Here is a 21,293-nt window from a genome sequence, read left to right on the forward strand (position 1 = left end):
GAAGTTCCGCTGTGGCAACCCCTAACCGGGAAAAACCGAAAGACACAAACATATATATATATATATATATATATATATATAGGAATGCTTAATCTTCAAGTTTTCTACTTTCCACATGTCCATGAAGGTTTCTTTGTGGTCTTCTGTGGAATTAGACCTTTGCAAGCTCACATGAGGATTTCTGATTGACTTAAAACATAAGTTTGTGTTTGTAGACATACATAGATTAACGAGGCTCTGTCATGCTATTTAGTCATGCGGTCCCATGGAATGTGTATATTTAATCTTTTCAAGTATATTTCTGAGTGTATATTTAAAAATGTCTGTAATATGTTGGAGCTCTGCTGGGCCTTTGTTAAAAAGGTGTTTGGTAAAGTCCTATAGACCCATTCTGATTTTAAACCATGATCGAGTGTTTTTCTACTGGCTATGAGACTGGCAAAGGCATTACCAAGATTGATAGATGTGAATTAATATACTTTTATGTAGAACAGACAAATGTTTTCATTAAAACAGTAATGATTTACAGGAATGAATGGGTTTTGATGTACTGAAATCATTCAGTAGGGTCGTCTAGGATTTTGAGTAGGGCAATATTTATTTATTTATAGAATAATCGAGTTATTAAAGGGTTATATGAAAGTTTGAAAAAAAAAAATAAGATAACATGCCTCCTGCATTTAAACTGATGAATTAGGCAAGGATGTCCTCTCCCCCCCCTCTTATATGCATTACATTTAGAGCTATTAACAAAGAAAATAAGGGATTCATAAATTAGAGGATAGAACTATCAAGAAAAGTTAGCTTTATTTGTACTTAATATTTCCAAAGAGAGACATTTTGATGATGTACATCATTTTGAGACCATTTCCTTGCTCAATTCATCTGTCAGGATATAGGTTCATAGGTTCGTAGATTAGTACTAGGCTAACTGCCCTTGTGGGTCATTTTAAGCCTAGCCAGTTACCCCATGTGAGAATCAAACCCCGCACCTTGGCTCTGTAAGGTAAAAACCTTAACCATTATGCCATCCTCCCACTAAACATAGATAAAACCTTTAGTGGTAAACTATGCACCAACTCATGAATTGCCTAAACAATTCCCATACTTATGGGGACATATAAATATTTAGATGAATGGATAAAAATTATTCTATTGTAGTACCTAAAGATATTTGCAAAGAGACTGAACAGAAGATAATATAAATATTTAGAAACTGGAAGCTCTTGACTTTTTTTTGATAGTAAAATACAAGCCGTGAGAATGTTTAGTTCTTTACAGTTCGTTAGTCTTGCTTATTGGTTAGGCATATTTTTATCAGCTGAAGAAGGTATGGTTAACAGATAAAAGAGCTGAAAGAATTTAGTTTGGAGGGGAAGATGGCAAGAGTTAAACTAAATGCTAAGTATAATAATCTATCAAACAAGGTGTGAAAATATTGAGAAAAGAATAGGAAGGCAAATTACAAAGGAGCAATGGTAAGAAATGTGTAGGGCCCCTACGTGTAACACAAATTCCTGATGGTTTAGGATCTTGTAAGGAATTGTTTCTGTATTTGTTTTTCTGCCACAAGTAAACTCCTGTGGATTTTTCCTCCGAGATAGTAAATATTGGAGATGTGAAGGAGAAGAAAGGAAACGGAGTATGCCTTTTTGGGGGTACAACAATTGGCTGAATTTAAAAATTCTATAGAGTACTGTGACAAATGTTGAGTGAGTAAATCGTAGTAACTTTTCTTTTTGAGCTGGGTATAGGATGTGAACTGCCTAGGCATAGTAAGACCTTACTAACTTTAATGTCATGGACAACTAAAAAAGCAGTTACTAGAAAATGGAAATCCAAAATCTAAACCAACTGTAATGGAATTATTGAATATGGTAAAGGAAGTATAAGAATTGGAGGTGGGATCTTTGGAAAAGTGAATGAGCACATCTCATAGAAATAAATGGAATATTGGGAGAAACACATGGAGAAAAATTCTTGGGAGTAGGAGTGAGATTTAATGGAAGATGGGAACTGAGCACCTTATGAAATGTTGGAGTGAGTAAAACTTGTTAAAGGAAACATAATGCACAACAACAGTAATCATAGCCTCATAGGAGATTACTAGGCTGTCGACCCGGAGGTCATTTTAAGCCTAACTGTTTCAACCCAATGTAATACCGTAGAAGTACTAGTCAATACCCAAGATTGCGTTTAGTGATGACTGCCCTTGTCCAGGAAGTTTGCTTTCTTTTCTGTTAATGTACGTGAATTTGTGTCACAGCTCAGAATGTTTGAATTTAATAAAGATGTCTAAAAATGTTGAAAGCTCTCAAACTTATAAAAGTGTATATAAACCTTTGTTTATTTTGCTGGCTATAGCACTATAACTTGGGTGATCTGTCCCAAAGGTATATAGCATTCCAAATTATTTTGTGATGCAACCCAAAATGTTTTTTGCAGATTCAAAAAAAAAAGGTTTTGGTATGTGAAACTTTAATCCAAGATGTAAGCATTGCTTACATTAAGGTAGTAGTCGTAAAGAGTCTGTGTTGAACATCTAGGTAGAAGATATGGAAAAAACAAGTTAAGAGCATTTATATTTTGTAAATGTTAATTTGTAACTTAAGCAGTTGTCAGTATTGCAAAAGCAGACCCCTTTTAAATGTTTTGTTCATATAATGTTTTCAGATATTTTCCATTTTTTTTTATTTTTAAGAAACACTAAAAGTTTTATACAATTTCAAAAGTTCTATACAGTTTCAATGTTGTGATGTATCAGAAATATGTAAACACTATAGAACCATATTTTTGTAATATGAAAAGGAAAAAAGTAGAAGGACGAAACGATTACTGGGAGGTTAAAACAGAACAGTTAAGCAAGCAATAATGCTTGTCATGGTCTATGTTAATGTGTAATTAACACCTTTCCAGGGGTGGTATGAGGCCTGAGCTTTGCTTCTTTATAATTAGCTATTTTTATATTTTCAGCTGTTTAAGAAAAGCTTGGTTTGGCTAGAAAGAGCATAAAGACAAATATTTTTTCTTACATAAATTTATATTTTCATTTATTCTGTTTGTTTTCTCATAGGAGGTTACTAGGCTACTGGCCCCAGGGCCCTTACAAGTCTAGCCAAGTTTAACCAATGTTCCTAAGGGTATCTGGTTCAAGCAGACACTAAAATAAGCACCTATTGCCCATGTCCAAGAGGGACACAGATGGAACCCCAAAGGTAAATTTCCAAGTTACCCTTACCCATCCAGTCGTCCAAATTACACTTTAATAGGGCCAACGAGGGACTTTGTTTAACATGAATAGGAAGCTTGTTCCAAAGGTGAAATGACCTCTGGGAGACAAATATGTCTCTGCAGCAAGTTCTGTTGATGTTACATACCAGGTTAAGGTCCTTTGAGCGAGTCACCTGTGTGACATTTGACTTGCGACTGTGCAGCATTTCCATTAAAGCTGGGTCAGAGATTGCTCTGTATGCAAGGCACAGGTTGCTTCTGAGCAGTCTGTATGACACAGAGTAAAGTGGCAATGATTTCAGCCTTTCCACATAAGACAGATCTTGAAAGCCCTGAATTTTCTTTGTAAGGTACCTTTGTGGTCTTTCCAATTGCTCAAAACAAAACAGGATAAAAAATGTGGCAAAGCTGAGTACAAATCCAAAAGTCAAAAGCACCAAAGAAAAAGGAGGACTCAGCAATGTTATCTGAAACCTTTATTGAACAAAGCGTTCGGATAAAATCCTTTATCAGTGTTAAAAAGTAAAATCCAAGAACACGCACTAAGTAGTTGAAGTCACACAGCCCAACCAATCAAATCTCACAATCAATTAGGTCTAAACTAAAACTTCTTAGACATATAAATATATGGAAAATATATGTAAAAATGTATAAAAACATGTATAAAAAGTCATATATAAAAAAATCATCCTAGTCATATATATTATTTCCAATTGCTGCAGGTGTTTAGGGAGCATTGTACTCTATTATTGGCCTGATGAGGGAAGAGTACAGTGGGGTTACAACACTTTTTTTTTCTGTAGGCAATGCCCTTACTTATGAGATGAACAATATAAAATGCCCTTCTTACCACTGTGGAGACATGGTGATTGAAGTTAAGGTTGCTGTCGACCTGTGTGCCCTGGTCTCTCACCACTGAATTAGGTACTTAAGGTATTGCTATTAATGTGGTGTTTTGCAGGAACACCCTTGCTAAACGGGGTGATGATTTTTTTTTTTTTTTTTTTTTTTTTGTATTAAGTTTAAGACGATGGCTTTGGCACCAGTCATTGGCCTTGGAGAGGGTATTTAAGACCTGCTCCTCCGAGATACTAGGTGGGGGACAGGTGTTAGGAATGCTTTGAGGTATATGTGGCGGGGACAGGGGAGTGAAGTTTTCACTGAACCTGTTAGCCAGCAGGTTTGCTATATCCACAAGTTCAGTAGTTGTAGTGCCATTAACTGAGTTCAGCACAAATCTGGGCCTTATCTTTGAGGTTACGGATGTAACTAAAGAACGACTTGTGTTTATCCTTAATTAGGAAAGCTAATTTGGACTCGCAGTTAGCTTTGTAGGACTTCACTAGGAGTCTTATTAGCTTGTTTAAGTTAAGGAGGGAATGTCTGGGCCTTATCTTTGAGGTTACAGATGTAACTAAAGAATGACTTGTGGTTATCCTTAGTTAGGGAATCTAATTTGGACTCCTAGTTAGCTTTGGAGGACTTCACTAGGAGTCTTATTTGCTTGTTTAAGTTGAGGAGGGAGTGTTTCCAGTTTTGAAACTGTTTTTTCCTACTCGTAGACAGCAATTTCTTTCTCCTATTGTATAGCCTATTGGCAGTTCTTTGTCCGTGCTTTGGTTCTATCGGGTATGGAATGGCAGTTGTCTACCAAGCAGGTTTGTTTTTCCTTGAAAATGTTGCTTTGGTACTATCAGGTACTGCAGAGTCAGTACAGTTGTAGAGCTGCTCATATAAAGCATTGGTGTATGACTGCATAGGTGTCTGTTCCATCAGTGAGAGGAGAGGCTATGAAGCTATTAATGCTGTCACGTAAGAGGTTGCCTTGGAGAAGTTTTTTTTTTTAGTCTAGCTGTTGCTAAGGGGGGGGGGTGTTATAGTTACTTCTACAGGGACTGATTTGTGTTCAGATCTCACCAGGGATGGCCACACACTGGGGGTGGTGCAGCATTCCACCATGTTGGTGAGCACCAGATCCAGGATGTTTGAGCCCCTTGTGAGTGTGTCATCCAGCTGGTCCAGGGCATTGGAGTTAACTAAGTCCAGGAACCTTTGGGCAAGTGAGTTAGAACACTTACAATTTACCCAGTCAATGGACGGGTAATTAAAGTCACTCAAAACCAGGGTGTTTGATTTGTATCTTGATTGATTCTAGTAGATCCAAGTAGCCTGATTGGATGCCCTGATTCATGGAGGGGGGGGGGGGTCCTATAGCTGGCAGTGACCTGAAGAGGGGTCTTACCTACAGTCACTTGCCCCTGAAGTAATTCAAGGTAATCGTGCTATTTAACCAATCTAGAGGTATTTTTATCTTTAATTAATCTTTGATGAATATTGATACACCACCTCCTGTAGTTCTCATGCCTTCAGTTTGTGGTTTGAATGTGTGGAAGGAAATGTTACCAGGTATAGCTGGGGTGTTCTCCATAGCCTTAAACCAGGTCTCAGTGACTGCACAAATGTCAGCATCTTCCAAGGTGAGAACTGCTTCCAGTGAGTGCAATTTCTGGTTTAGACTCCTAGCATTTAGCAGCATTACCTTGAAGTTGTTTTTAAAGTGTACATTTACAATGTGAATTTTGTTCTTGTGACATTGCCTAGAAAAAGGCACTATGGGGGTGGCAAGAGCCTTAGCCAGTAACAGAAATCCCAGGGGTGACTGATACGACCATCTCTGGCAGAGCATCGAGGTCTGCCGACCATGTCATCCTAGGCTAACAGATACTGGATTCCCTTTGAATGGCCCCAGAAACTAAGCCAATTGTTGAAGTCGGTCATTCTTTGTTTGTATTGACGTATCATCCCAGGCGAAGGTAGAATGCTTCTTAAGGCTAGGGACATACCTACCTGAGACACACAATCAGAGATCTCAGTCATGTCTCTCTTCATATAGTCCAGTGAGGTATGTCTCAAGTCATTCGCACCAACATGGACTATGACGGAGTCATAACAGTGCCTTTTGTTGAGAGACTTGAGTGCGTGTATGATGTGGTGGATCCTGACAGCTGACCGACAGCTGAATGTGACTTTTTCCTTATCCAACCTGGTGAGAGGGACATCTGTGTGTCTCACAATTGAGTCGCGTATGACTAAGGTGTTTGCTTTTGTGTTATGCCATGGGGGCTTGACTGGTGATGCACTATTGTGTGATATATTTTGTGTACTATGTTTTGCAGAGGATTTATAATGTGAATTGTGCTTGTGTTTGTGTTTGGGAGGTCTCTGATGATTAGGTAAGCTTCTTGTAAGGGTTTCCGCATATGTAGGTTTATGTGGTGTTGGTTTGGTAGGTCCAGAAGGTGAGGTGTGCATGCTTACAACCCGCTTATTATTAGATGAACTGACTGGTGAGCGAGAGAGCTTGGATTCTAGGTTCTTGATATAGATGCATCTCTCGCATAATGAATTTGTGTGTACTAGAAGAAGTGGGTTGTCAGTGTACATGAGGCAATTGCTCCATTACCTCAGGATGCCCATGTCAACCAGGCTGGCTGGAGAAACTGGGAAATTGTCCATCCATAATGCTAGGTAAGCTGATGTGGTCAGAAAACAGGGAGAGGACAGGAAGGATCAGGTAAAGTAGAGGACAGGAGAAGTGGACAAAAATATGAGAGGCTAGTGGGTAGGATCTGTGTTTGTACCTCAGGAGCTTCACTGAATGTACCACCTATCAGTGAGGGACAATTGCAAGAACTCACCGATGGAACACTAGCAGAGTAGTAAGGGAAAATTTGCCGGCAGAAATGTGTGCATCTATAACCGCCAATGGTGCCCATCGCTGCTTGGCAGTGTGAGATGTGCAAACAAGTGCAAACCTGTACAAATGCAGTGCTTATATAGCAAATGAGAGCTTACTGAGTTAAACAAATTTACCAATAAAAAAGTTCAAAATGAGCCCTGTTTCAGGAACCTTCAATCAGATGAATTCTAACTGCACACTGCTGTCACTTGGGAGAAGAGGAACACTCTCTCCCAACCTAAGATGGCTTGGTTTAGTGCTCAAGGTATACAAACGGAACTAGATTCAGCCAGGTCTGAATCTAGTCTGTACTACAGCAGACAAAGTGCCACAATTTCAGAAAAAAAAAACAGTTCAAATAAGCAGTAGTATGGTAAAAATGCAGTTCAAAAGTGTAATATACGGTGAAAAATTCTACTTAAGTTTTGCAGAGATCAGCAGATGCCTTGGATTTATCAGATAAATACAGCAGAGCAGTTGCTGGTCACCTCACTTATTAGCCAGGTAAGTCTCTTTTCAAGGACAACCCAGGAGCAGTGCCTAAGTTACTTGCTTGGTGTTGGACAGCGGCAGGAGCAGTGCCTTAAGTGACTTGCTTGGTGTTGGACAGCAGCAGGAGCAGTGCCTTAAGTGACTTGCTTGGTGTTGGACAGCGGCAGGAGCAGTGCCTTAAGTGACTTGCTTGGTGTTGGACAGCGGCAGGAGCAGTGCCTTAAGTGACTTGCTTGGTGTTGGACAGTGGCAGGAGCAGTGCCTTAAGTGACTTGCTTGGTGTTGGACAGCGGCAGGAACAGTGCCTTAAGTTACTTGCTTGGTGTTGGACAGCGGCAGGAGCAGTGCCTTAAGTAACTTGCTTGATGTTGGACAGTGGAAGGAGCAGTGCCTTAAGTGACTAGCTTGGTGTTAAACCGCTCACAAATCAGACCCCACAGCAACATATTGATTGCTCAGTGCGTTGATGTCTGGCATTAACTGCAGGATATTCTTGTGATGCCCATCACTGGCAACTGTAATCAAGGAGCCTCAATCCTCACCACTAGCACCAGTGGGGGACGTACATTGTGAAACTAACAAGTACACACAAAGTAAAATGCAATTTCCATTAAGAGCACACAGAGACCACAGTCAGTCTGGGGTTGGTTTCTTCCTCTTTCTCCAGATCCCCATTAAGACTCCCCACTGGCACAGCTATAGAGCTGAGATCTCAGCTGAGTGGCCAAGCCAAGACAAGACATCCAGCTCCCTGTCTGTCCAACCAGTGCTTTGTGTCCTTCCCAGTAGCACACTCTTTGAGATTTGATTTATATACAAACACATACACACCTGGGAAAGGCTGGCACAGGTTTACTAGCTATGCCCCCTTTTGGCCAGACTATAAGGTAGTTATTACTGCCACCAGCCACGTCCTTATCGGCTACTTTAAGGCCCTTAACAAAGGGTGTCCAATCTTCCTGCATAATGTTGCTATTAATCCAAATGGTAGTTTGACCAAGAGCAAGGATATTAGGAGTGGCCCACCGTGTCACCAAATAAGTATGCAAGTACTCTCAGAACTTAAATATGTCTCACAAATATCGGCCACAATGAAAGGTTTAAATATATTTAATAACAATAAAATAAGAAAATACTCAGTAAATAATCACAGTTACATCAGAGTTCAAAGCACAGGAAATATTTAAAACAGCATTGCAGGACAGTCTCAAATAAGTAAAGAAAACATCTAAGCTATACTTCACTATATTCCTGACTGTATCTAAGAGAAATTAGGTTTACTATGGCAAGGTAGATCTGGATTCCGTCGAATGATGGAATCACCAACCCATGTCAACAAAAGTGACAATGTTGAATTCCGACATTGTCGAAATACAATTAGATTCTGACCTTGGAATGGGCTTTAACATGGGTCGAGATGGGGGCAAGATTTGTACTTCGACAATGTTGGGTTCGACATTGTCACCATTCGTCCTCCAGACTTCAGTACAGTGGATTCAACGGAATCTCCTTCAGCCTTCCCATAGTAAACCAAGAAATTACTGTACCCTAGTTAACTTGCTTTCAGAGCAAGCAGATGAGGTGAGTGGATGTTCTTGTCAGGTCAAATACAAAATGCTCAGTCTCTCTGAGTTCTTAAATTAATATCCCAAATATTACTGCTGGGTTACTTGCAGAATTACATCATTTCTTGTTATCTCACTATCCCAGGTGAAAACCCCACTGACGCAGCTGGCAGTATTTAGCATCTGTGAAAATATATAAACTAAGGTGTTTCCTCAGATGTTTGCAGATCCTGAAAATCATAAAACAAAAAACACTTCCAAGACCATACAAAAAAATTTTTAGTTCTAGACATTGCATTTGTTACAGCACTGAAACTGAGAGATAACATCTTTTGTTTATGACTGAGCCATAAAGTAACTTAATTTCAACTATTCTTTTGAAGTTTTGCAAGTTAATCTCCTGTGTTTGTCTCCCCTGTTAAAATATATATATCTAAACAGTTACGATAGTGCACACATCTGTACAAAAAAAAAAAGTTCAATTCTCCAAGCTGATGCTCCACTCATCCTCACGCTCTTCAGACCCCCACACCCACGTTCATATGAAGAGCACAAAAAACAAACAAAAATATCTTCCAAAGATGCATTTTGTTTTTTTGAATGAAAGTCAGTTTTGGAAGTAGCGACAGAAATATTGCAGCCTTGAAGTTCTTGTCTAGAAAGACAATCAGCTAAGGTGGCATTTACATTACTCGTTTATGCAAATATTTTCTCCATAGTCAACTGTAATGGCTGTAATGTTCTTGGATGTGTAGACACTTTAATAGATAACATTTCTTTCTTTTTTCTGAAGTTAGTTTTGCTGTAGTGTTCAAATTTAAGAAAGTTTTGTCTTTGTGCTTTGAGATTCTAAATACTCAGCAGTTTTGCTTACCATGCTAATGAAGGTTTGCTGAAACTTGTGGAATAATGAAAAAAATAAAACAGCTGTAAGTTGCTATGAGGATGGATGGAAGTTGAAAAAGTAACCACAAATGTTAGTAATATTAGTCACAGTTGTATTAAATTAGAGAAATTGCTAAAACATTGTGAAAAATAAACAACCTAAACAGAAGTCAGGAGAGACTGAGAGCTATGAAAAAGCACTTCCTCATTGCTCTTTGACCATTTTGAAATCCATGAGTGACAAGAACTTGTTATGAATGTGAGGCATGCATTAGGGTACAGGTAGTTCCAAGGTAATATTTGGCACTGAGATGAAAATGTTTGGATAGGGTGTCCTTTAAAAGGTAGAAACCAAGCTGCTTAGCCTTTATTCTGACAATTTTTCATTGTAATTTCTATGTTTTCTTAAAGTGTGTTTGTTTAGAGAGTTTATATATATATATATATATATATATATATATATATATATATATATATATATATAAGCATAATACACAGAGCGAGAGAGTGTGGAGTGATAAAAACAAAAAGTGTAAAAGGATGTTGCATCTGTCTTATTTGTGGAAGTGGTTGGATTAACAAAGGGACAAATTCCTGGTTCTGTAGTATAGATTATACTTATGTTGAGAGGGTGAAATATTTTGTGTGGTGAATTGGAATACTTAAAAGTTGCAGCTGAAAAGCTGTCATGAAGGGTCTTCCACACACACCAGAGGACATATTTGATGCCGCAAATTAAAAAGGCTTTGAGACCTTCTGTTGTGTTTACCATGTTTTATGGAAAAAGTGACGTTGTTCATAAAAATACCCAAGGAAGAGCTCAGTAGTTTGAGGTGGAAGTTGGTGCCACTGATGATTTCAATAGAAAAGTGGTCAAGCCATCATCTGAGGCAGAATAAAATATGCAGATCTCCATCACTGGGCAGGAGAGGTGTTGTATGTGTTCCAGACCAGGGGAATGCTTATTGCCTTGCATCTAGTCCAAAACTGACTTTCATTCCAAAGAATGAACTGTATATTTGAAAGAAAAACACCGTGACTTGGAAAGAAGACATTGACTAGGGTTGGGAGTAGTTTATAGGTTCATAGGTAGGTACTTGGCTATCGGCCCTGGGGCCTATACAAGCCCAGCCAAAAAGGTACCCTGGCTTTTGCCACCCAAGAAAATTATTTTCCTGTGCCATTGTCGAGCAGAGTCACAAAGGTGATACCCGGGGTGAATTTCCCATCCAATCATCAAGATTTTTCTTGAAGAGTGCTAATGAGGAACTTTGTTTGATATAGCTAGGTAGTTTATTCCAGAGTATGGGAAGTCTCTGGGACTTGAATCTATCCCTCCGGCATGTTCTGTTTATTGTGGTGACAAGGTTTAGGTCCCTAGAGCATGTAGCTTGGAGGGATTGGGATTTCTTTAAGTGGAGCATATCCAACAGCTCTGGGTTTGACATAGCTTTGTATGTTAGGCAGAGATCACCTCAGAGTAGGCGATATGCGACGGAGTAAAGCTGGAGTTTTTTTGAGACAGTCTGTGTAGGGCATCTGTTTGAGGCCGGTAATCCTCTTTGTGAGGTATTTCTGCAGCCTTTCCAGTTGTTGTAGATGTCTTGTGAGGTACATACCAAAAGGGGTGTTATACTCTATAATGGGTCTAATGAGTGATGAGTAGAGGGGAACAATGACCTCTTTTTCTGGATGAGAAACCTTTTGTGATGATGTGTGCCACATAGAAGGATTTCCTGACTACTGTGGCGATGTGATTATCAAAGGAGAGACTACTGTCCACCTCTGTCCCAAGGTCTCTTATCACACTTTCGGTGTTAAGTATACTACTGCCTATGTTGTAGTTCATGGGTACAGAGTTTTTACCAAAGGGGATGACAATGCACTTTTTGGCGTTGAGCTTGAGGCCATGGCTTTGACACCAGGCATCTGTCTCAGTGAGGCCCTTTTGTAGGATGTCCACATCGTTAGAAGTTTTGATTATGGCTCCTAGTTTGCAGTCATCTGCGAATTTCATTAGCCAAAGACCTTCTGTGTTAGCCTGTACTTCAGAGAAGTAAATACCAAACAGGAGAGGACCCAGGACTGAACCCTGTGGTACTCCACTTGTCACTGGTCTGAAGTCGGATTTGGAGTCTGCTACTTTCACAGTGTGGGTTCTGTCAGTGAGCCAGTTGGCAACCCATCTTGTGACATAGAGATTTATACTTAGTTTAGTGAGTTTATCTATAATTCCAGAGTGGGGGATGGTGTCCAAAGCCTTGGCAAGATCTAGATAGGCTGTGTGAACCACCTTACCCTTGTCTACGGCTTTGGTGACTGCTTCAAAGAAGTCTATCAGGTTTAGGAGACATGATCTGCCTTTTACAAACCCGAACTGGGTGGGGTCCAGAGTTTGGAGATTACCAATGTCTTTATTTATAAGTTCCATGGCCTTGCAGACCAGGCTATTCAGGCTAATGGGGCGGTAGTTCCCTGGGTCCATGGTGGCTCCCCCCTTGTGGAGTGTGATAACGATCGCTGTGCACCATTCAGCAGGCACAAAGCCTGAGGTGAGGCTATGACTGAACATGGTACTTAGGTGGGGTGCCAGTTCGTTCTGTAGTTCGTGTAGAACGCAGCCTGGGATGTTGTCTGGTCCCATGGATACTGTGTTCTTGGCTTTGGAGAGTGTGGTTTTTACCTGTGCAGCCGTGATTACAGGAACTTTGCATTCTTCTGGTATAGAGATGGGCTCTTTAGGGGGTGATAGGGGGGTAAAGTTAGCACTGAACCTATCTGCCAGGATGTTGGCAATATCAGTTGGTTCTGTATACTTGGTGCCATTGTGCTATAACTCAGAGCAGATCTGAGTGTTGCCACTGAGATTCTTGACATAGCTATAGAATGCTTTGTGGTTGTCTTTAGAATCAGTGGCAATTTTGCTTTCATAACAAACTTTGGAGGATTTTATCAGGGATCACAGCTTCTTACTGAGGCTGGCCAGGGAGCTTCTCCACTCATGGGATTTTACTTTCTTTTGCAACAGTTTCTTCCTTCTGTTGTACAGTTTGTTTATGGCAGGGACCACCAGATTGGCTTCCTTTTTGTGAGGATAGCGACTTGGTTCTGTTTGGGATAGCATGATCCATGCACTCATTTAAGTGCTTATAAAGTGCAGTTGTGTAGGATTCAGTAGTCGTAACTGTATTGTCCATCTGCATGGGTGTCATGAAGTTCCCCACTTTTGTCTTGAGAAGCATGAAGTTGGCTTTGGAGAAATTTTTTACCATGGTTTCCTTAATGGGGGTGGGGGCAGGATGTGGATATCTAGGGTAATTAGGTTAGATCGGACCAGTGAGGCGTTGACGTCAGGTGTGGAACACCGGTCACTAATGTTGGTAATGACTAGATCTAGGATATTGTTGCCCCTGGTGAGGGTGTGGATAAGTTGATCCAGAGCACTGGAGTTTATGAATTCCAGAAAGCGTTGAGCGAAGGAGTTGGTACATGAGTAGTTTTCCCAGTTAATGGTGGGGTAATTGAAATTGCCCATTATTAGGGTGTTTGGTTGAAACCTAATATTTTCCAGTACATCAAGAAAAGAGGAGTGGGAATCCTGGGGCATGGTGGGTGATCTATAGCAAGCTGCAATTTGGATTGCAGTTTTGCCCAGAGTCAGTTGCACTTGGATAACCTCGGCTGCATTATGCTGTGCAACTAGCCTGGAGGTGTGGATATCCTTAATGAATATGGACACACCTCCGCCTTTGGTGTTCCGGTCCAGGTTACATGGCCGAAAAGTGTAGTATGAGTTATAGCCTGGTATGCTCTCTGGAGCCTTGAACCAGGTCTTAGTCACTGCACAGATATCGATGTTCTCCATTTTAAGGAGTACCTCGAGTGAGTGCATTTTAAGATTTAGACTTCTAGCATTGAGTAGCATCACCCTCAGTTTTTGCTTGCCTGTTCCTGTTATGGTGGTGAATTTGTCATTTGAACCTTGCCTAAAAAAGGCACTGTAGGGGCGGCAAGAACCTTAGCCAGTATCCGGAATCCCAGGGGTGACAGGTGCAGGCCATCTCTGGCAAAGCATCGTGGTCTGTCGACCATGTCATCCCAGGCAGACAGATACTGGATCTCTTTAGAATGGCACCAGAAGCTTAGCCAATTGTTGAAGTCAATCATTTTGTCCTTGTACTGCGACATCATTCTTGGTGATGGCAGAATGCTCCTCAGGGCTAGGGTCATACCTGCCTGGGCTACAAGATCGGAGAGCTCTTCCATGTCTCTTTTCATATAGTCCAGGAAGGTACATCTCTGGTCGTTCACACCAGCATGGACAATGACAGAGTCATACTTGTACTTGTTGTGGAGTGACCTGAGTGTGTGGGTCATGTGGCGGATCCGGGCACCCGACAGGCAGCTGACAGTAACCTTCTCTTTGTTTAGCCTGGTGAGTGGGACATCAGTGTGCCTGACTATAGAGTCAACTATGACTAGTGTGTTGGGTACGTTGTTTTGACTTATTGGCTGTGGTTGAGTGGCACACTGAGTCTGTGGGCTATGTGTCATTTGGGTTGTGTTGGGGGGTGGAGGTTGCTTGCATTTCTGCTTTGGAGGTCTCTGTTGCTTGAGTAGATTATTATTGAGAGCCTCCGCAAATATTTTTGTGTTTCTATGTGTGGATTTTGGTGGTGTAGATTTAGTCTATGTGATGAGTGTGGTGTGGTGCAAGTGTTTACCTTCTCCTCTTGACTGTCAAGCTCAGTCTTGATTGGAGGAGAGCTTTACCTCCAGTTTGGCTAGATAAGTGCATCTCTTGCAGGTAGTAGTGTTGGGTGGTAGGAGGAGAGGGTTGTCTGTGTACATGAGGCAATTTCTACATTGCCCCAAGATGCCCAGATTCATCAGATAGACAGGAGAAAACACTGGGAGCTGACCCTTGGACATGCCTGAATAAAAAACTATTTTCCTTTAGATAAGTGAGGAAAGTGAGTACAAGAGCTGTTTTTCTCTAAGCAAGTGAGGAAAGTAAGTACCAAAACTGTTTTCCTCTATGTAATGAGGAAGGTTGAGGGCTGTAGTAAATTAGTAGGTTATTTAGTGCTTACAAGTTCTGAACAAGTGCTGGCCATGAATAAGCAAATTCAAATGCTAAAACTAAGAATTTGTATCTGGACTAAACTAGTTACAGGAAAGGGGGGATACAAGTGCAAATGCGGGCTTTTAAATCAGAAAGTTGAGAGATATGGAAAAATTACCCAAATGGCCAATAACTACAATTTCTGGGCCAGAACCACTCCTTATATAGTATATAGGTTACTTAGTGCTTACCGCTCCCACTAATAAGCTAGAAAGCTTCCCTCCAACACAGAAAGCTTGGGGGGGCTCAGAAGCTTACATACAGTCCTGGATACAGCAAATCTGAATCTGGACTACACTAGTTACAGGAAAAGTAATTTTTTTTAATATACATGTATGTATATATATATATATATATATATATATATATATATATATATATATATATATATTTATATATATATATATAGAGAGAGAGAGAAAAGTAGCGAAAACAACAGTAAAAACAATTCAGATGCAGTGCACGCTAGCACACTTGAGTATGTAATAATGTTAGACCAAACAGTTTAAAAAATGCAATTAAATTAGTAATGACTAAAAACAAGTGCAGAAGGAGTCTGTTAGGTAGAATGAGGTAAAGAGATGGGACTGGGGGGAGTGTCCCAGATCAAATCTACAGTGGGGGAGGGCAACTGCAAAAGCCTCCAAATGGTGGGTATGGGAAAACTAACACCTTCAGCAGAGATCTGAAAAACTATACAGTGAAGCAAAAATAACAGTGCACAACTCTGAAGTCAGCCAGCAATGATATAAAATTAGTCAAACAACAATTACCAGTACACAACTCTAAAGTGCCAGAAAAATATACTCAGCTCTGTATATCTCCAGATAGTTTGAGGAGCACTCTGTCAGGACACAGGAAGGCTCCAGCAATGATAATACTAGAAGGGTAATATATTTTATGTATTTGCGGTGGTGGTGCTGCGGTAGCGTTGTCGCCTCACAGTTAGATGTTGCCCGTTCGATTCTCAGTTAGAGCGTCTTCTGTGTGGCGACATGCGTGAACAGGCGTTCCTTTGTTGAAGGTTGTGCGTTAGGCCCGGCAAGCCAGCATGTAAAACTCTACTGCCAGTCATTAGCGGACTGGAGTTCCGCTGCGGCGACCCCTAACCGGGAAAAAGCCGAAAGACACAAGCAAATATCTTTTATGCATTTATTGTGGATCTTGCCAGTTTGTGGGCACCAAATATTTGGGAGATTTACCAGTGCCTATTAAGAGCAGTCAGCATTAGGAGACGTTTGATTTTTAACACACACTATTGGTTTCCTCATTCTGGCATGTGAATGATCTGCCATGGGCACAAAGCATTCCCAAAACACTTGCTGCTCAGCAGTGGTTGCAGGGGAGAAAATGGTTCCAATTAATTTTGCAAGCTTGTGCCAACCCGACTTCTGCTAGAATGGCCGAACTTCCACGAATCTCTATTTCAGTAATCTTATCAGTGAACACCATAACAGCAGGACAGAACACACTTCTGCTTTGCCGAATGGCTTTCTTGTTCTTAAGCCAGTGGGACCGGATATTTATTTGCAAATACACTGATGTTTGCCCTCCCCCCACGTTTATTTATTTATTTATTTTTTTCTTTTTTGTAGATTTGATTTCAGACTCTTGCTGTGATTAACGTAAAATTGATTAAACTGAGAAGTTGATTAACTGATGCACACATCTGCAGTGTGATTCAGAGCAAAATGACTTGCATTTAACTTTCATTTAGGTTGTTTTTAAAAAGTCTGGTTGGAAACTGTCATTATTTGTTCTCTTTTCTTTCTTTTTAGGTGCCGTGACATTGAAGAACTATGCTGGGGAAGTACCTACTTCTCCGTGTTTGTGGGTTAGTCAGCCTGCTAGGCAGCTGTGGTAAGTATAATATGGGGCCTGCACCACTGCCCTGAAATAGTAACTGCTTGGTTATCCATGCTGAAAGTGAAGCTGCCACTCATTTTTGCAACAGAACATTATAAACTGGCAATACTAGTTCATTAGTAATTCCTGCTGATTTCAGTGTGGTCATCTCCCCTGATCTACTGCCTCACATTCTTGCTTGCCTCACATACTATGCACAGGTTATATAGTGACTCATACAACAATATTCGTGTAACAAAAGAAAGGTGCTTCATAACATTGAGTTACCTAGAGGTTGGAAACTGAGGTTTAATAGATGTCAGTAGCCTGTCTAGCAGCATGAAGATCTGTATTTGGTAGAAAGAAATAGGATATCATACCTAAGTCTTGTCTAATAGATGGAACTTGTTTACTGTGCTCTGAAATCTAGAAACAGACATTGTTATAGCCAGTTATGTTGCATGAGCCTAGCCATATCAAGCTTGTTATAACGAGTTCCATACTTCAAACCCTTGTTGTTAGTGAGGCTCGCACCACCGTGCTGACAGCAGCAACAACAAACTACACTGGAAACCAACTAAGAGCTTTAGAAGTAGTTAAGATGCTTCATGGTGACACACAGAAGAGAAAGGTGCGACAGTGCAGACTTTAATAACTTTTAAAGATGTCTGGTTAGAAATGCAGTTTGCTTCTAGCTGCCATTTGTTTGACAGCACTAGGTGTGTTAATAGCTTTTAAAGCCATTACAGTTCACGTTGCCACTCTTTAACTGGTAATAACGTTGGGCAACTGAAACTCCCCTTTTATAACCAATAAATAAATATTTATAGGTATGTCCTGAAAATGCAGAAAAGAAGTCCTGCAGCTAACCATCAGCTGCCACCAGCTCATTTTCTCATTCATTGGCTCTACTGAACTTGCCTTAGCCTCCCTCCCTGGTTTACTGCATCCCATGTCTCCACATCTGTGGACAGTAAAGAGATGGAGAGCACTAGTGCCACCAAGGGAGTGTGCCCTAAACCCCTCCTACCCTGTGACATTCTTTTGAGATTCACAATTCCTGCTTACAGGAGGTGCACATGAGCTTAATGTGCATTTGCAAGAAAAAACAGCCAAGTTAATCTTTACTGTGTGATACCTTAAACCTCCTGCAGTGGAGGGCCATGGGATATATGCAAATGACCCTTTTAAGGACATCATGTTTCAGCTACATGGCATTTGAATGTCCATGACTTTTTTTGCTTTTTAAGTCTTTATGGTTACATTCAGGCCAATAAAGCCAGATTCCACAAGCTGTGGACATGCATGTTTCTGCCTGTTTATTGACCTTGTCAGCACAGCATAATAGGATAGTTTAGCTATACTTCATACTTAAACCCAGCTGATGCCAATAAAGATTAAAGTGCCTGCAAAATGTCACAACTAACATCCAAACCAAAGAGTAACAAGTTCACACATATGGCTCCATGGGCTCAGTCCTTACCTAAGCCAATGGTGGGTGACTTTGTAGTGGCCAGCAGTCCTTCCTCAGACCACTCGGTTACCTCTCCAGCTTCTTCTGGTGTAGTCCTTTCAACCTCCGTGAACCCAAGGGCAGTCATGTCATCTTCATCTGTTCAGTTACCAAACCTCTTTAAGAGGTTATACTGAGCTTGTTTCAGATAATTACCCCATTGGGGTTATTTTTCTTTTCCTTTACGTTGTATTTTGAGAGTTTGTCCTCCAAGAAAGGGAAATATCAGTGTGGAGGCAGATTCCTCATAAGGATTGTCACAACAAGTTTGTTTTGTCTAGGTGTTTGTCACAAACACACTCAGTGCTATATTTTTCAGGTATTTATGTCAAAGACACTTCACAGTTATCTGTTTTCACTTTCCATTTATCTTGAGAACTAGCGTTTTAAGTTATTGGCCCAGGGTTCCATGAACAAATCAGTCAGTCCAAAGGTGCAGCTGCCACTTAAGAAAAAGGCCAAGAAGTCTAGATCTGATACTGCTGCTGACCAGCCTCCACAGCACATCTCTCTTGAAGTGGGTGATCACCCTGAAGAATGCCCGGTACTGATGTCAGTTCTCTGTGCTGTGAACTTGACAGAGGCCGGCATGGAACTGGTTTCTCACACATCCTCCAAGGCTTTGCAGATGTCCACAGCAGACGAGGAGGAGCCATGGCTGATTATATCCGGGGGGCCTGGGGGCATTCCCCAGATCTGGGTTAGGGAGGAGGTTCCTGGTACCCTGATTCGAGTCTAGGCAGGGTTCAGTGCTGCCAAGGTTGGTTAAAACTGACATCTTCCTTAAGCACAGACAGAAGACTAAACATGTTTCTCCCACTTCCAAGGATCCTCAAAAGGAGCTCAAGGCTTCTTTAATGCTTGGAAGGCTTTCAGATTGCAGCAGGGGGTTTCTGTTCCTGCTCCCCCTTGGTCTTCTACACCTAAGAGATCTAGGGAGCCTGGCTCTTCTGCTGAGGAATCAGATTCAGATGAAGATCCATTGGCTTACTCCTCCCAAAGGAAATCACTTTTGGATTACGGCTCTTAAGAAGAAGTCCTTAAATACTGACTCTCCTTTAGAGAAATTGTCCTTTGGGGCTACAGTCATTCACATGATGGAACATTTTAAGTGGGATTGCCCCCAGGTCTCTGACATCCAGAAAAGGTATGAGTTGTAGATGGACTCCCCTAAGTCTTCAGCTGTTCCCCTGTCTTGATTGCTCTGATGGATACTTTTTTCGTCTGCTTCCTTTGCTCCTAATTCCCAACCTCCTGCCTCTAAGAAGCCTGATCATTTTCATAAAGTGGCTCAGACTTTCAAGTTTCTTTACAAGTTCTAACCCAGCTGTGCCTCTGCTGATAAGCCTTCCAGGCTTTTGCCTTTTTCCAAACTTTTTCCCTCAGACAAGGACAGTCGAGCTATAGAGAGGCTGGGGAAGAAAGACTATACTTCTGCCATTCTGTCATTTTGTGCCATAACTTATCAGACTCGCATGACCAGGTACATTTTATATTAATTTATCCCTTTTATCTGAAGTTGGGGGCAGGTTCTGTCTGACCTGCCTGATTTTGAGGCTAGGTCCATTGCTTTTTCCTTGGCAGGATCCACTTCTCAGGTGGCTTGTCACTCCATGTGCCCTCCTGCCCCCTTTTTCTTCCCTTTTTTCTGTTGGGAATACCTGGCTGGCTGAAGGTCTTTGCCTTTCTCTTAGGCATCTCCTTTTTCCCGGGATGTACATGTTCTCCTTTCTCCTGGGGTACTTCAGTTTTGAGTGTCAGTACTACTTTTCTGACCTGATAAGAGTCAGATTTAAGCTCCACAGAGATCAGTGGTCTGCCATGGAAAACAAATAGAAGTAAAATAAAATAAATGATAAAAAGTACAATTGGATTTGTAGACATTTTATGATAAAATTATTGGGAAGATATCACTCCGTTAAAAATCAGTAAGAACAAAGTACATTGTTACATTATATACTACTTGTTTCCTATATGCCATCAGGTTAGTAGCTGGATATGTCTTTTATGGAAAATGCATGAAATGGGCAGCAGTGTTTATATTATACAAGTAAATGATGTTTCCAGGTTATGTGATTAGGAATTTGATAACCTCACTCTTAGTATTAGCAGACACACTGAATAGTGTTTTAAAGAAAAGAGGAGGCAGTCGGTGTAAAGTATAAGAAAAAAATGTAAACTATTTGGAGAGGTTGCATTTTAAGAGATGGCAGAGAGAGAGGGAGTGGTGAAGGAAGATGGTTTATGACCAGTGGATTGGGTCATATTATGCTGCAGTTGCATAATTATGTGACGTTATCAGTGGAGTCACACAACTAGTTGTAAAACAGCGAATGTTATACATTTTTAAATGAGGCATTGTGAGGAAGTTCTCCAAAAATGTAGGTATCTCATTACATTATCTAGATTGTAATTTGAAACCAGAATTGCTGATTTACTTTAGTCTTTGTAAGATGAGGAGGTCTGTAGACCTGAGGCAATGGTGTAATGTGTACAGTATGAATTCTATTGAGTAGGTGGGCATCTGTTAAGGGCATGTAGACTGGAGTAAGTCAGTTTGATAGCAAAAGTGTAGCTGTTCAGTTTTAGTCTCTAGACTTTCTCTTCATTTTTTCACTGGTGTTTTCAGTCCACATCTTACTTCAAGCTCAAACTCATGATGCCTCTTGGAGGCAGAGTATGGCAAGATAGAGTTACATGTTATCATCAAATTATTGTTCAAAACAATAAACACAGCCTCTATGGGATCACACAGCATCCCAGGCTGTCTTCTAAACAGGTTAAAACATGAACTAGCATCGCCATTAAGTACCCTTTTCAATCACAGTCTAACCACAAGCATTGTTCCTGCAGAATGGAGAACAACAACAGTTACTCCCCTCCACAACGGTAAATTAG

At 40.8% G+C, this 21,293-nt stretch overlaps 1 protein-coding gene across 1 annotated transcript in view; it reads left to right on the forward strand.

Annotated features, from left to right (window-relative positions):
- Positions 1-21,293, forward strand: part of CTNS (cystinosin, lysosomal cystine transporter) — a 391,269-nt gene that overhangs the window by 73,022 nt on the left and 296,954 nt on the right. The window contains exon 2 of the mRNA XM_044090703.1: positions 16,816-16,897. Within this exon, the coding sequence (XP_043946638.1) occupies positions 16,837-16,897 (61 nt within the window). The 5' untranslated portion in view covers positions 16,816-16,836. The remainder of the gene's footprint in view (positions 1-16,815; positions 16,898-21,293) is intronic.

Source organism: Protopterus annectens, chromosome 13.part0 (assembly GCF_019279795.1).
Source record: "Protopterus annectens isolate FY-2018-M chromosome 13.part0, PAN1.0, whole genome shotgun sequence".
NCBI classification, from domain to species: domain Eukaryota; kingdom Metazoa; phylum Chordata; order Ceratodontiformes; family Protopteridae; genus Protopterus; species Protopterus annectens.